Here is a 13,745-nt window from a genome sequence, read left to right on the forward strand (position 1 = left end):
CCCCCTTTTACAAACTCGTTTATATATTCCCTCCTATAAGCATCTACCATTAAAATGTCTGCATACCAAATTTCAACTTCGTGTGACTTAAGGTTCCGAAGTTATAGCTGATAAAAAATTCTACGCGTATGGGATGTGCCACGCCTCTTTTACAAACTCATTTATATATACCCTCCTATAAGCAGCTACCATTGATATGTTTCCATACCAAATTTCAAGTTCGTATGACTTATGGTTCCGAAGTTATGGCTGATTAAAAATTTCACGCCTATGGAAGGTGCCACGCCCCCTTGTAGGATCCCACTTTTTTCACCCTATTATAGGCCCAGGAGTCATGGCAATACTCTGTCAAAATTTCGTTCGATTCTGTCCGTCCGTTTAGGCTGCAACGTGGCACATACATACATACATACTTCCACAAATATATTGTAGATATATCGATTTCCTTTTGCAATGGGTAAAGGTCCTACAATATCTAAATAAATCTGCCCGATTCTTTATTTCGGTATTGGAATTATACTCACTTGAGACTTTGTATGCCGATAAACTTGAGGTTTTTGGCAACTGATACATTCTCTTGAGCATGCACTAATTTCTTTATTCATGTTGAGCCAAAAACACTTTTTGTCAATTAATCGACGAGTAGCTTTGGTGCCCGGATGCGCCATCCCAAGTAACTTATTAAATACTGTTTTTCGCAAACTATTTAGGACGAATGGTCTAGCATAATCTGCTGACGGTTCGCACCAGATATTGAAATTTAATAGAGCAATTTTAACTAACTTAAGATTTCAAAAGGTTTGTCCATATACCAGGTTGTTTAACTCATTATCTTGTTGTCGTTCACTTTGTAAAATTTTTTAATTAAGTTCGCAATTCTTTATCGCTTCAACTCGAGAGCTCGAGATGAAGTATCAGTCACAACATTTGCTTCACCTTTAAGCTGAAATTAGTCAAGAACGTAAACCTACCGGTACGTAAACCCGAGTCAGCTAACACGATCTGTCTTACCAGAGCGCCATGTAAATGAAAAGTCAACACCGCAGAATTTTTCTGTAGTTGTAGCCCGTAGCGCAGAAATCTGCGGAATTTAGATTTTTCCGTGTCAGCTGATTTCTTCCTTCTATAGAGGGTTGCCACTTCGTCAGTTTTGCAGATGGTCAAAAAGTTATAGGTTCCTATTCAAAATACGTTTAAAATATTTGAAATTTACTATTGAATAATGTTTTTTGTTGAAAACTAAGTAGTTTATATTTAGCTACAATCTATTATAGCACGAAAAATTGCAGTTGAAAAGGTAAGTTTATGAAAAGGCATTGATGAATGGCAACACTGTACTAAGCAACACTGAGGGCTACAGTAATCGACAAAATCCTGCGTATACAGACTGCGTTTAGGTATACGTTCTGCGTTATTGACTAATTTCAGCTTTAATGTACAGTATGTCATTCGTAAATTGTGCAATAAACTCAAGATGCCTTGTTTGCCTTAGACTACGTTCAGTTTTGGAATTTAGAGCAAAAATCAAGGGCTTATTGTCAGTAAAAACAGTAAATTGTCGTCCTTCGGAAATATGGAAAATGTTTAATATTGAAATAATATTGAAATTGCTAATAGAACTCTGTCAAAAAAACTATATTTCTTTTCTGCTGGAGAAAGTTTATTCGAAAAGAATGCGAGCGGTTCAGTCTTATTATTAAACGGCTGTTATGTAACACCACCAACTGCCGTATTGGATGCATCTACAGTTAAAGACAATTTTGCTAAAATGGTTTAACAAAATCTTAGCTGCAAACTTCTCTTTAATGCATTCAAAGGCTTTAATGGATTTATCATCCCAAACCAAAATTTTGTCTCTTTTTTTACTTTATTGTTTATTAATTAAATCATCTACAAGTCCAGTAAATTTTGCTAATTTTCAAAAAGATATATCTGTGGTAATTAACTTTTGTGCCTGTTAAATTGACTTTGGCCGTTCAAAATCACGAAAAGCTTCTATTGTATTTTCAGAAAGTCGTATTCCTTCTTCAGATATACTAATCCTAAAATATCAATACATGTAACTCCAAACCATACTCAGGCAAAGGTTCGAAAAGTACACGTAGATCTTTAAAATGCTGTTTTCTTTTTATTCCTAAGAATCACATTAAAATTGTGAATATGAGGCTAGGGATAGCGGTCCGGTATATCAACAATATTAAGTCTTAAAATAACCACAAGGACGCCAGTCATTGCTCTCCTTCTTTGGTACTAAATGAAGTGGGGATGCTATGGATGAATTTCATGGTCTACAAATCACTGTCTTTACTAAAGAATCGAATTCAGTTTTAGTACTTAAAATTTGATAGGATCTAAGCGCCTTGGCTTATAAAAAAAGGTTTCCTTCAGTTAGAATTCTGTGAACTGTGGTATGCTTAACCGATTTTGAGTAATCTGGCTCAGAAATAGAATAATTTTGTATATTGATCATCTACCGAAAAAATTTTCGGAATAGGGACACTGCAAAACTAAGAAATTGTGTTAACTGATAGATTTGTTATCAGCAATCAAAAATGTAAAAAGGTACTCACGCCTCAAACCCAAATTAACATTCAAACGTTTTTTTCCGTATGTAAAAAGAGTTGGACCGTTAGCTGCAGTTAAGATTATATATGGAGACTAGCAAATACTCGGCGTGCTTCGCGACGCCTCGTGAGTAATTTGCATCAAAGTTGAGGAGAAACCATATTGAAACTCAAATGGGAAAACCTCTTCAGGAGAAGAATTTTGCCTTTAATAGTATCTATAATTCATCTGGCCGGCCATTGTAACCCTAGTACATATGTATGTACATATAATGTGTTGTAATCGATTGTTAATAATAATAAAAGTTAAGATCTATCTTCACAAATCAGTGCCGTATCAGTTCAGTATCATTGACAATCAGCATCGATCAGTGATACCAATTCACACATATCCGTAGTATGTCGTCCGGAACTTTCAGTAAAATGAAGTTCATTGAAACCAAGATGACTTATTTTACTAATGATCAATTGGCAATTATTGCCAAATTATATAATTCTGGATAATTCCGTACCTACTCGAATAATTTTTCCTCCATATCAAACAAAACTTGCAATAGAATACCGTCAGCTCATCAGTGAAATACACAAACATATCTTTTTGTTTAAATTTCCTCTCTGAATGTGTGCAAATTTGCATACCGTGTTAATCAATGTTTTTTAACTTTTATTTGCCATATGTGTGGCGTAGAACAAATTTGAAATTTGTTTGTTCAATTCTAAACACTTAAGGCCAAATTCACAGTGTGTAGTTAACTTAGAATCGGCAGTTGACTACAGATCTTCAGTACAGCACTGTGAATTTGGACCTTCGGGCCCTTAATTTAACTATTTTAAAGTATAGTTAAATCATTACTTAAACTTAACTACACAAATTTCTATAGATTTTCTTAGTGTTCACAATTACAGTTGACACATAAAATGTTTAAAATTTGCTCTAAAAGTTTTTTGTTTAAATTAACGCATATTAAGGGAGGTTACCAGTTTCCTTCCCTAATGTGTGCAAATTTAGACACCGTGTTAATAAAATTAAACACTGTCTGTTAACTTTTGCATTCCAAATTTGTCGCATAGAGCAATATTGCACATAAAATGTATTTAGTTTTTATTTTTAGTAGGGAATGTATTTTTGCGTTAAAAACGTTTGGAGTTTTAAACATTTCATGTATATATTCTAAACATCTCATGTTCAAAAATCCAGTCTTGAACATCTTATGCGTATACTTACACAGATTTTGTTTGAAAATAAACACTTTTCAGTAGCAGTTTTACATGCAGTTTTTAAAGTGTATAAATAAATTGCGGAACGAACCTGAAGCAGCACTGACGGTAAAAAACGGCACTGTGCCGGACGGTCTGAACAACTCTATTTGGGACTGTGGCAACGATATTACATTTTTAACTCACACTGATAGGTACGGCACTGATATGTGTAGATAGACTTTTATTGTAAAAATCACCTATATAGTTGATTTGAGGTCGATAAATAAACGCTGATCTAATTCCGATCGCAGGCATCGTTTCTATTCGCGCCGCTGCTACTATTCTCCGATTACGGGCCATTGCCTTTGCGGCTCTCGTTTGTCTTACACATTTCTTTTAGCTTTAGGCATTTTTAACCATTTCGCACTATTCTGTTATTTTAAAGATTTTTTTTTATTTAGTAACGAAATTCCACTTTGTAAATACACCATTGATTTGCTGTTGTTTGTGCATGCCACTACAGCGTTCGAAAATTGGAATTCGGCTAGACAGAGGCTGGATGCCCATAAAAAACAGGGCTAAATTACTTTACCATATCAATTCTAATTTGAACATACTAATGTACATATGTATGCATGTATTAAAATCTAATTGGATTGATTGAATGTTGATCTGTTGACTAACATTGTTGAGTTTTGTTTTGTGCTGAATTTACATGAAGAGAAACAGACATTTCTTTGTGTTATTTATTCTGTATGCTTCTACAGCGATGTAAAATTAGGTTTTTGCCGCGCAGTGGCAACTTTTATTCACGAACTTCATCTCTATGAAATAAAGGAAAATCTGAAGATCAATGTATGTACATATGTATGCCACACCAAGACGCTTACGGTGAGCATGTGCCGATATCGCAGCAAGCAGCATTTTGAAGTAAAAAAAAAAAAAAAAACTGTTTCCAAATGAAATACACGATGTACAGTGTTTGTTTGTTTTGAACGGAGCGCTGCTTGTACATACATAAATTTCGCTTTGGGCGCAGCGCTGCCTCTACTTAAATCTCGCTTTGCGCATGCATGAAGCTGGCAAAGGTTCTTTTTTTATTTTTTTCGCTGTGCTAGCTGAGTATAAAAAGAGAAGAAAATAGAGAGAAATATGTATGTGGTTTGTTGATGCTCTCTAAACACAAACGCGTGAAAGGCAAACGGTCTAGCAATGCGTGGTATTGTTGATCAAATTAATACTTTAATTAAACATACTTATTATTAAAATTTCGGATTAAAAATACCACAGTATCCTGCTGTGGTAGAAATATGTCATTTTAAAAATTGAATCATAGAAGTCGACCCAGTACATCGGCTGTTTTGCTCTCACGTTTTTTTGGGTTTCAATTTTATATATTGTATAGATTTTTTCGTAAACGAGAATTTTGAAACGGGAAGCACCGAAATTTCTGCCCACTATCAATTAAAAAATTCCATTTGTTTTCTTTGTCATATACAAATAAACGAAACTCGCCGCCTCAAAATTTAGGCCCCTATTATGGTTCACAACTCAACTTAAATCAATTGTGTCTGAGAAAACTAAACTTGAAGGCAACTCAACCAATTTGTAATGTTTGGTTATAATTTTCTAATGGTTTGAGTATTATTCTAAGCCCTCCGACTGCTTTGCTCAAGCGTATAACGCCTGTTTCAAGGCGCATCAATTACAGGTGATATCGATAGAAGTTATGCTTCTTCTTATGAGCACGCTTGTGTCAAATTATCGTCAGTTTTGCTTTGTTTACATATCCGCGTATACATACACATATACGTAAATACATACCCTGCAAACAAATGCTACCGAAATCTTTAAGAGTATCGGAAATTTGTTACGATTCTTTGAGGAATCTTTAAAGAAAAACATATGAAGCGGCTGACAAGAACTAGTAAAGAAATTTCTGTACGATTTCTTAAAGAAAATTCTTAAAAAAATTGTGAATCCTTTCAGATTTCTATGAAATCCTGGTATGCAGGGTATACATATACATACGAATACGAATACATAAATAAGATGTTGATGACACAAGGAGTTCATACCAACGTTAAATGTTGTTTTTGTACGATTGCTACAACCTGTAGTTACTGAATCATGCGCCTGTTTATGATTCAAACACGTCAATTGGAGTTGAGTGAAAGAATGTTTATTTCTCGGCTCATCGCCGATGTATATACTAAAACATGCTTAAAATCTTATTTACTTTGGGTACTCATGTAGTATGCGCTTGTCACCCGATCTTGCGTTTGTAATAGCAAGCGTTAAGTGTGCCTCATGTGGCGCCATACGTTAAGCCACAGTGCAAGCCATTACGAGTGTTCTGCATGTGTCATCAATCCACACTCGATCGTAACAACAAATACGCCGACTCAGCAATATGAGCCATAAGTGTTTGATGTAGGTCAGACACACTCAGTGTTGCTGTTTTGGTTACTTCTAACCAATTTTGGTTATTTTTTTATGGCCTGTGAAGTTGTAAAGGTATTTCCCATTTTGGTTATTTTTTGATATTTAATGTAGTTTTTAATTGACATAGGCCAGCTACACCTGTCGAGGTTGAGGAGAGTAGCAGCAGCAGTGGCAGCCCCCAGCAGTGAAAGTAAAAATATTTGGAATGAATGTATTAATATTACTTACATATGTCTGTATTTGTTTTCTAATATACATAATACATAATATACATGGTCGGCTAAAGACTACTTCAAATGAATGCATACTTAGATGGTACATATCGTAACTAGACACGAATAAAGGCGCGAGCTCAAAAGTTGACCGCGAAAAAAGGCGCATAAAAAAAACTTCAGCGAAGAATGACTCTTAACATAGTTGACGGCAAAGAAAGACGCGTTAAAATATTTGACAGCGAAGAAGGACGCGTAAACTTATTTTCGCGGTAAACTATGTTTGCGGGTGTAATGGTATGTACATTCCGTTAATAGTTTTTGGGGAATAGTGCTGAAGTGGTTGTCCTTCGCCAAGTATAAGTCTATGATTACGCGTCTTTCTTCGCCGAAGTTTTTCTTAAGCGCCTTTTTTCGTAAAATTTTTGTATGCGTCTTTTTTCGCCGTCGAAACACTAGCGCGTGTCTAGTTACGATATATAAATACCTTGTATATGCGAAATCCAATACCACTTCATGGGTGTACAATAAAAAAAGAGATTTGGTTATTCTTTTTCCATTACTGCTTACTTTATTAATTTAAGTTTAAATTAATAATAATAATCTTACAGCAAGTAGGTTCAGTATTCATTCCAGAGTTTTGAAAAAATCGGTTTTTTGAGCTTTTGTAAAATTTATTTGCCATCGTATGCGCGGTCCTACGTTTGACGTATACGAGGTATTTCGCGCTGAGCGACGATATAGTTCAATAAGCCCAATTTTTAATTGTTTAATCTTAATCTTAAAATATGTATATACAATGTGGTTGTTCACGCTGAGTAGGTATTTCATTGATTCTTACAAAGAAGTTGGAAACTGTGTACCTATGTACTTATTTAAAAACGTCATTTAGACTCTGGTAATGTTTACGAAGATATTAACATTCATTCATATGCATCTAATACGGGAAGGCTGATTTTCTAAAATATGTATTTACAGCCTTAAAAGGATTTGTTTTTCAAAAATGCAAATAAAAAGTGATTTTCTTTGGTTTTTAAACTTTTTCTATACGTACTATATAAAAGAGTTTGTGATGACCTGAATTGTTAATCTAATAAAAAAATGGTTATTTTTCCTTACATTTGGTAACTTTTTCGACTAAACTTGGTTAGAAAGTTCTTTGAGCGGCGGCAACACTGGGCACACTACATCCTACCCATATATGTAATACTTCTATATTGGCAGTAAGCTAACTTCTGAATGTGTAAGCATTCCGAAATCAAAGCGAGACAGTCTAGTACCGTTTTTGTCAATGTGTTGTGTACTTGAGTGCCGTTTTTGTGTATGTGTTGTGTACATGTTTATTTATAAACGTATATGTTCCTTTTCTTTCGTACGTTTTTATTGATAATCTGTACTATAGTGTTTTCGGACGGTACTAGCTCTTACTACCAATATAGGAGTATTACATATGGGTATTTCCATACGTCGCATACGTGACAGTCGTACGTTTCAATGTGATACAAACAAGGAATACCATTTGTTTTCTTTGACTTTTTTGGGCCATTGTATAGCACATAATTAGCTCTATATTTGACCGAAAAATGAAAACAATCGAACTGCTTGGTCCTGAAATATAAGCATTTAAAGAGAGTGTCGTTACGTCACCAAAAATGGAAGTAGATTTTTTCTTTTCTTACAAAATCGCAAAACTCTGCGAACGAAGCGTCACGTGCGATAAATTTCCATCGTTATATTTTTGTTAATATTGCTTTTAAATGAATTTTTAACGCAAATAAAACATGTATTTTATGTAGAACATACTTTATATTTTGACTTTAGCGCCAATTCAGGTTGAATTTGTTGGAAATCTATGACTTATTATGTTTCAACTACATATGCCAAATACGAGCCAAATCGGACCATATATACCGTTTTTCGAAATATCTCAACCTTGGCGCCACCTAGGAAGACCATTTTACGCAAACATGATTCTACTTACATAGCCAGTATATATTTTAAAAAGCAGACAAATCGGCCCGTAAATACGTTAGATATAAGACTTTTATTTTTTTTGTCGTGGTGGACCTTCCGATGGAAACACCCATATATGATCCTACCCCTCAAGTTGTAATTTCTTAAAATTCAAAGTAAGTTATACGAGTAGAGACGGTTTTTTTCTTAATAATATTTTAATTGCTGTGTCTACATTTGACTAAATTATTATTATATAATTCGACTTCCTTTTATCTATCAGTAATGTACTATTTGTCCCTTTTTGATCCATAATCTTGAATGGACCTTTAAATGGTTTTTCCAACTTTCTCTTGTTTCCTACTTTTACATATACAAATTCTCCTACTTGGAAATTTGCCTTTTTACATTGCTCTGCTTATTTCTATTCACAATTTTTGATTGTAATAAATTTTCTTTTGCTTTAGTGTGCGCGTATCTCAGTTTCAGTTTCAACTCTGTTATATAATCATCAATATTTTACAATGTCTCTCTATTCTTTATTATCTCACATGGTAATGCACTTAATTTGCCATAGACTAACTCAAAGGGAGTATATGTCGTAGTTGTGTGTGGTGTTGAATTATAACTATAGACGTAATATGGAATCATTTCATCCCAATTATCTACTCCTTGCATGGTCATCAAATAGTCGGTGAGAACCCTGTGGTTCCTTTCTATAGTTCCTAAAGTCTCATGATGGACAGGTGTTGAGGTTGTTTTCTCTATTTTAAGCAACTTACATATGTTCTTTAAGAGTTCGTTTGTAAATTCCGTGCCTTTGTCTGTCTTCAGTTTTCTAAAACATCCGTATTTTAATATACATTTTTCTACTATTGCTTTCGCTACAGTCGCTGCTTTTTTGTTTTCTAAAGGAATTGGCTCAACAAATTTGGTTCACTCACACTGAAGGGTTAGTATGTACCTATAGTTATTAGATGGCCTCAGCGGTCCTACTGTGTCTGTTTAAGCGACTTCCCGCATAAACAAAGAACAGCGAACACCCAAACGCATTTATATTGTATTTCACGCATAAACCAAGTGCAGCGAACATACACACTAGAGGTTTACGCCGACAGGCTTTGCGGCGGCGGCGACGCCGGCGCGTCTGGAAACGCCGGCGCTACTGCCCATAAGGTAGATTCCAAAGAGCCGTGAGGCTACTAATCTTATCATGTCATCTCGTCAGCGCTAAGCATTGGCCATGCCAATTCAGGTTGTAATTGTATTTAATTCATTCATTGAATTAGTTTTAAATGAAAATTACGTTACTTTATACTTGAATTAAAATGTTGAGTCTTTGCCGCTGATGGATTGGCAAACAGAAGAAAGGCTGAGGTATATACATACATATCTATGTTCTCTACAAATCCGTATGTACTTTTTAAATTTAAAGAAATAAAAAAATTTTAAAAGTTAAGTTTTGGGGTAATTTATGTCGCTATCAATAAATGTTTGCAATAATCCTATCAAACGATATGTTAAATTGCGGAGTTATTACGATTTATTGCGGGTTATGTATTGAAAACAAGGTTTGGTCTACTTTTTTCCATAAGTTTAACCCATCAACTCCCACCAGAACGGGCCTTTTTGACCCATTGTATAAAAATGGCTTATAGATGGTAAAAATTTCCACTAAAATATTAAGCGCCAAATTTGTCTAAGGAGAACCGAATGTAATGAAAAATAATAGTAATTTTTACCAAAAAGGGGGACTTTAACCCTGTGTAGAAGACATTGCGATGCGTGGGAGCACAACCTTTCTGAGATTTGACCACCACTTAGGAATGCTAATGTAATTTTCACACAGCCACCTAGTACTTGTATATGTCTGCGGGATCCCAGAATAAAATAACTTATGAATGCAAAAATTATCAAAAAAAGTGTACACAGGTAATCAAATTGTCTTTCTTTTATCTCCAATAGTTGAGGAGTGAGATGCAATAACTGCGCTTCTGTTAAACTGCTTTCTGAGATGTTGGCGGTAAAGGTTTTGATGTGTTATAACTTTCTTTTTGTGTTAGTATATATATATAAATATATATATATATATATATAGTAGTATTGTTGTAGTATTGAAAAAAAATTCTACTACGGAATAAAATCGTCAAATTACCAGTATTCGACCCTAATTTAACTGTAATAAACGCTTTCGATTGAAAAACGTGTTACCGCTGTTTTTTCTGAGTAACGCCTTTTTTTTGGAAATGTTCAGTGGCCCAAATTATGCAAAAAAAACTCCTTTAAAAATGCAATTTTCATTTAGTAAAATAGTATTTTTATGCGAGTAGTATTTAGTTCCTTCAAACGATGTATTTCAATGTTCAAAATTCGTTAAGCGCCGAACGCCGCCGCCGCTGCCGCCGCGCCGATATTTTCGTAACTCGGCGGCGGCGCGTGAGAAATGACAAAAAACGGCGGCGTATACCTCTAATACACACGCACTTGTATTGCACTCCCGCCCAAAACCAAGTGCAGTGAACAAACACACGCACTTGTGTTTAAAAGTAATTCGCTCGTTCTTAATTGGGTATGCATTTTTTATGCAATTCTCAAATATCTCTTCGCTGAACTTAGTAAAGTGATAAGTCGCTGGCTAAACCAGCTTGGCTATCACACGATGCTTTAAGCATCACTCTCACTCCACTTCCGGAGTAATTTTTGGCGCAGTAGTAAGCTAAGGCTTACAAACCACACTGGGGCTCTGCATGAATGCATCCCGCCCGCATATCTCACTCTCTCTCTCTCTCTCTCTCGCATAGCAGGCATATGGAGTGCGTTGCCTTGATGTGCACCTATACACCATACGGGCTCATTGAGCTCGGTACATAAACACTCACAAACGTAATCCCTACCTCATCTACTACTCTAACTCGACCACAAATCTAAACCTGGTCTCCCGCTCTCCCTCAGCTAACATGGTTTGCCAAGTGTGGACGCCACAAAATAGAGCGCAGGTGGCTTCCTTGTGGTAGATGAGGGTAATGGGGCTTCTCCAACGGGTGGACGGTGACGGCTGGCGAAGACGGCGGCGGAACCTTTTGCGCCGACGGCGAACTACTGGTGCACTGGCGGCACGATCTGGATAATGCCGGTGGATGACAGCAGATGATGGCTCAGCTTAGATTTCACGGAGCTGGTGGCCTTAGCGCGCAAGAACGCGTCTGTACAAGGGGCGGTGCTTGGTTGTTCGTCTCGAACGGGCAGTCAGTCCAAAGACTCCAGGTGGACGATGAACGTTCTTCGACGACAAGATGCGGTTCCAAAACAGCAGCAACTTTCACAGGATGGCCCTTGGTCGTCGTTGGGGCTAGATTCGTGTTAAAATGTGTATTTCCACTGGCAATCACGCAAATAAAAGGCCGCCACAGTTCGTTTTGTGCTGTATTAGTACTGTTGAAAATTGATGATCGTTGTTATCACTTTGTTGTCTTTTACACTTTATTTACTCACAATTACACTTACACACATTCACACTTCTAATGTTGAATTCTCTTCATAAATGAATTGTACTGAAACTGAATTTAGTATTAAACCACAAGCCGAAACTGTCGCAAGACCGGGCGAAATCTAAAAGCGTATTTCAATTAATTTTTACATGGTGCCGAAACCTGGGACAGAAGCAATTCTTTAAGTAAAAAAGAACGGATTTAGAATTAGCTTACGGGTGATACCGGTTTAATACCCAGCGTTTTCAAGCGATTTAATAACACGTTTGAAAAAAAAACGAATAAATGGACAGCGTATATAGAGCAGCGTGCAGGACGCAGGTTACCAAATTATGTAACACAATTACGGAGTATTTGAAGACTTTTACAATAAGTGCATACGCCGACGCGAGTGACGCTTCTACGATAGAAAATACGGTGGTTACATACCTACAGCGTTTGAAAAATGCACACACAAATCTCAAGCGGGCAGACGAGGCCATGCGCGCCAGCATTAAGGCTGAAGATCTCCAAAAGGAATGTGAGAGTGTAATCGAATATGATGACAAAGCTGTGACCGTTATTGCGCAATTGGAACACGTGTTGAACACTCATTTCAAAGTTAACTCTGGGGAGATAGATGGACCCACCAACGGACAGGGCGCCACCTTCGAGGAGGTTAGGGAGTGTAACGGCGTTAGGTTAAAATCGTTTGAATTGAAGAAATTTGAAGGGAAATTCGAAAACTGGCTTCCCTTTTGGGAACAGTTTAAGCGTGCAGTACATGAAAATCGCAAATTCTCAGCAGCTACTAAATTTAATTACCTGAACGCGGCATTGGTTGGCCAAGCAGCGGCAACGATAGCCGGATTTACGCCAACTGAGTCTTGTTATTCAGATGCTGTATCGCTTCTCTTGGAAGAATACGGCAATACCGAAAAAATTGTTGAGAAATACCTCCAGAAGTTGATTAATTTGAAGGTTGTGCATAATTCCAGTGATGTTCATGCACTACGTCAGTTGTATAACGAAATTAGTGCTATAATTAGGTCACTTAGCGCGCTGCGAGTACCATCTCATCAATATGACATAGTGGCAAAATCAGTATTGCTTAAGGTTTTACCTGCAAGCCTGCGTGTACAATATCACAGAGCTGGTGGTAAAGGTTCACTCTGTACCACAATGACTGACAACATCAACAGCACAGCGATTGAGAATGTTAACGCAGCGGAAACTGACATTGCCCACCATAAAGATGATAATCTAAAATCCCTCCTTGAATTTATTAAGGTGGAGCTTGAAGCCCTTGACAAGGCGCAGTTATCCGAGCGAGATAAAAGAAGCGATGAACGGGATCAAAAAAGAATTTCACGCGCAAATCAAGGTACCGCTACCACTCTTTATGCTAACGGAAACAGTAATCCACAATGTATATTTTGCAAGAGCGCCAGTCACAGCACCAAAAACTGCACTAGCAACATGAGCGTCGAACAAAGAAAGCAGTTGCTAAGACAAGAGAGTAGATGCTTTCGATGCGGGAATAAGAACCACAGCTCCAAATTCTGCAGAGCGCAGTGGGTAAAATGCAATGGATGTAGCGGTAGGCACCTTACGCCCATGTGTGAGCAAGCAAAAGCCAGTGAGAAAAATTTACGAATGAGCGATCGAAGCGACATTAAAAAGCAAGGAGGTAATAGTAGCGTAACGGGAGCACAAGCTGCTTTGTCAAACTCTTTAGCCGGAACAGCGACTTTGAATACCATATCGGCAGAGCAAATTGACATATTCCTGCAAACTGCAAAAGCTGTCGTTAGTGACGTCACTAACAGCGAACGGGGGCTAAGCAGATTGGTTATGGACAACGGCAGTCAGCGCACTTACATAAGTGAAAAACTAGCGAATTT

At 36.8% G+C, this 13,745-nt stretch overlaps 1 protein-coding gene across 1 annotated transcript; it reads left to right on the forward strand.

Moving 5' to 3' along the window:
* Window positions 1–13,006: 13,006 nt before the first annotated feature.
* On the forward strand, window positions 13,007–13,745 carry LOC118734774 (the record flags this gene model as incomplete). The annotated part of the gene is given in 1 exon segment (XM_036464461.1): window positions 13,007–13,745. A coding segment is annotated over 1 exon segment (722 nt), but the record flags the coding sequence as incomplete, so codon positions are not given.

Source organism: Rhagoletis pomonella, unplaced genomic scaffold (genome assembly GCF_013731165.1).
Source record: "Rhagoletis pomonella isolate Grant_MI unplaced genomic scaffold, Rhpom_1.0 Rhpom_scaffold_00002, whole genome shotgun sequence".
NCBI lineage: Eukaryota > Metazoa > Arthropoda > Insecta > Diptera > Tephritidae > Rhagoletis > Rhagoletis pomonella.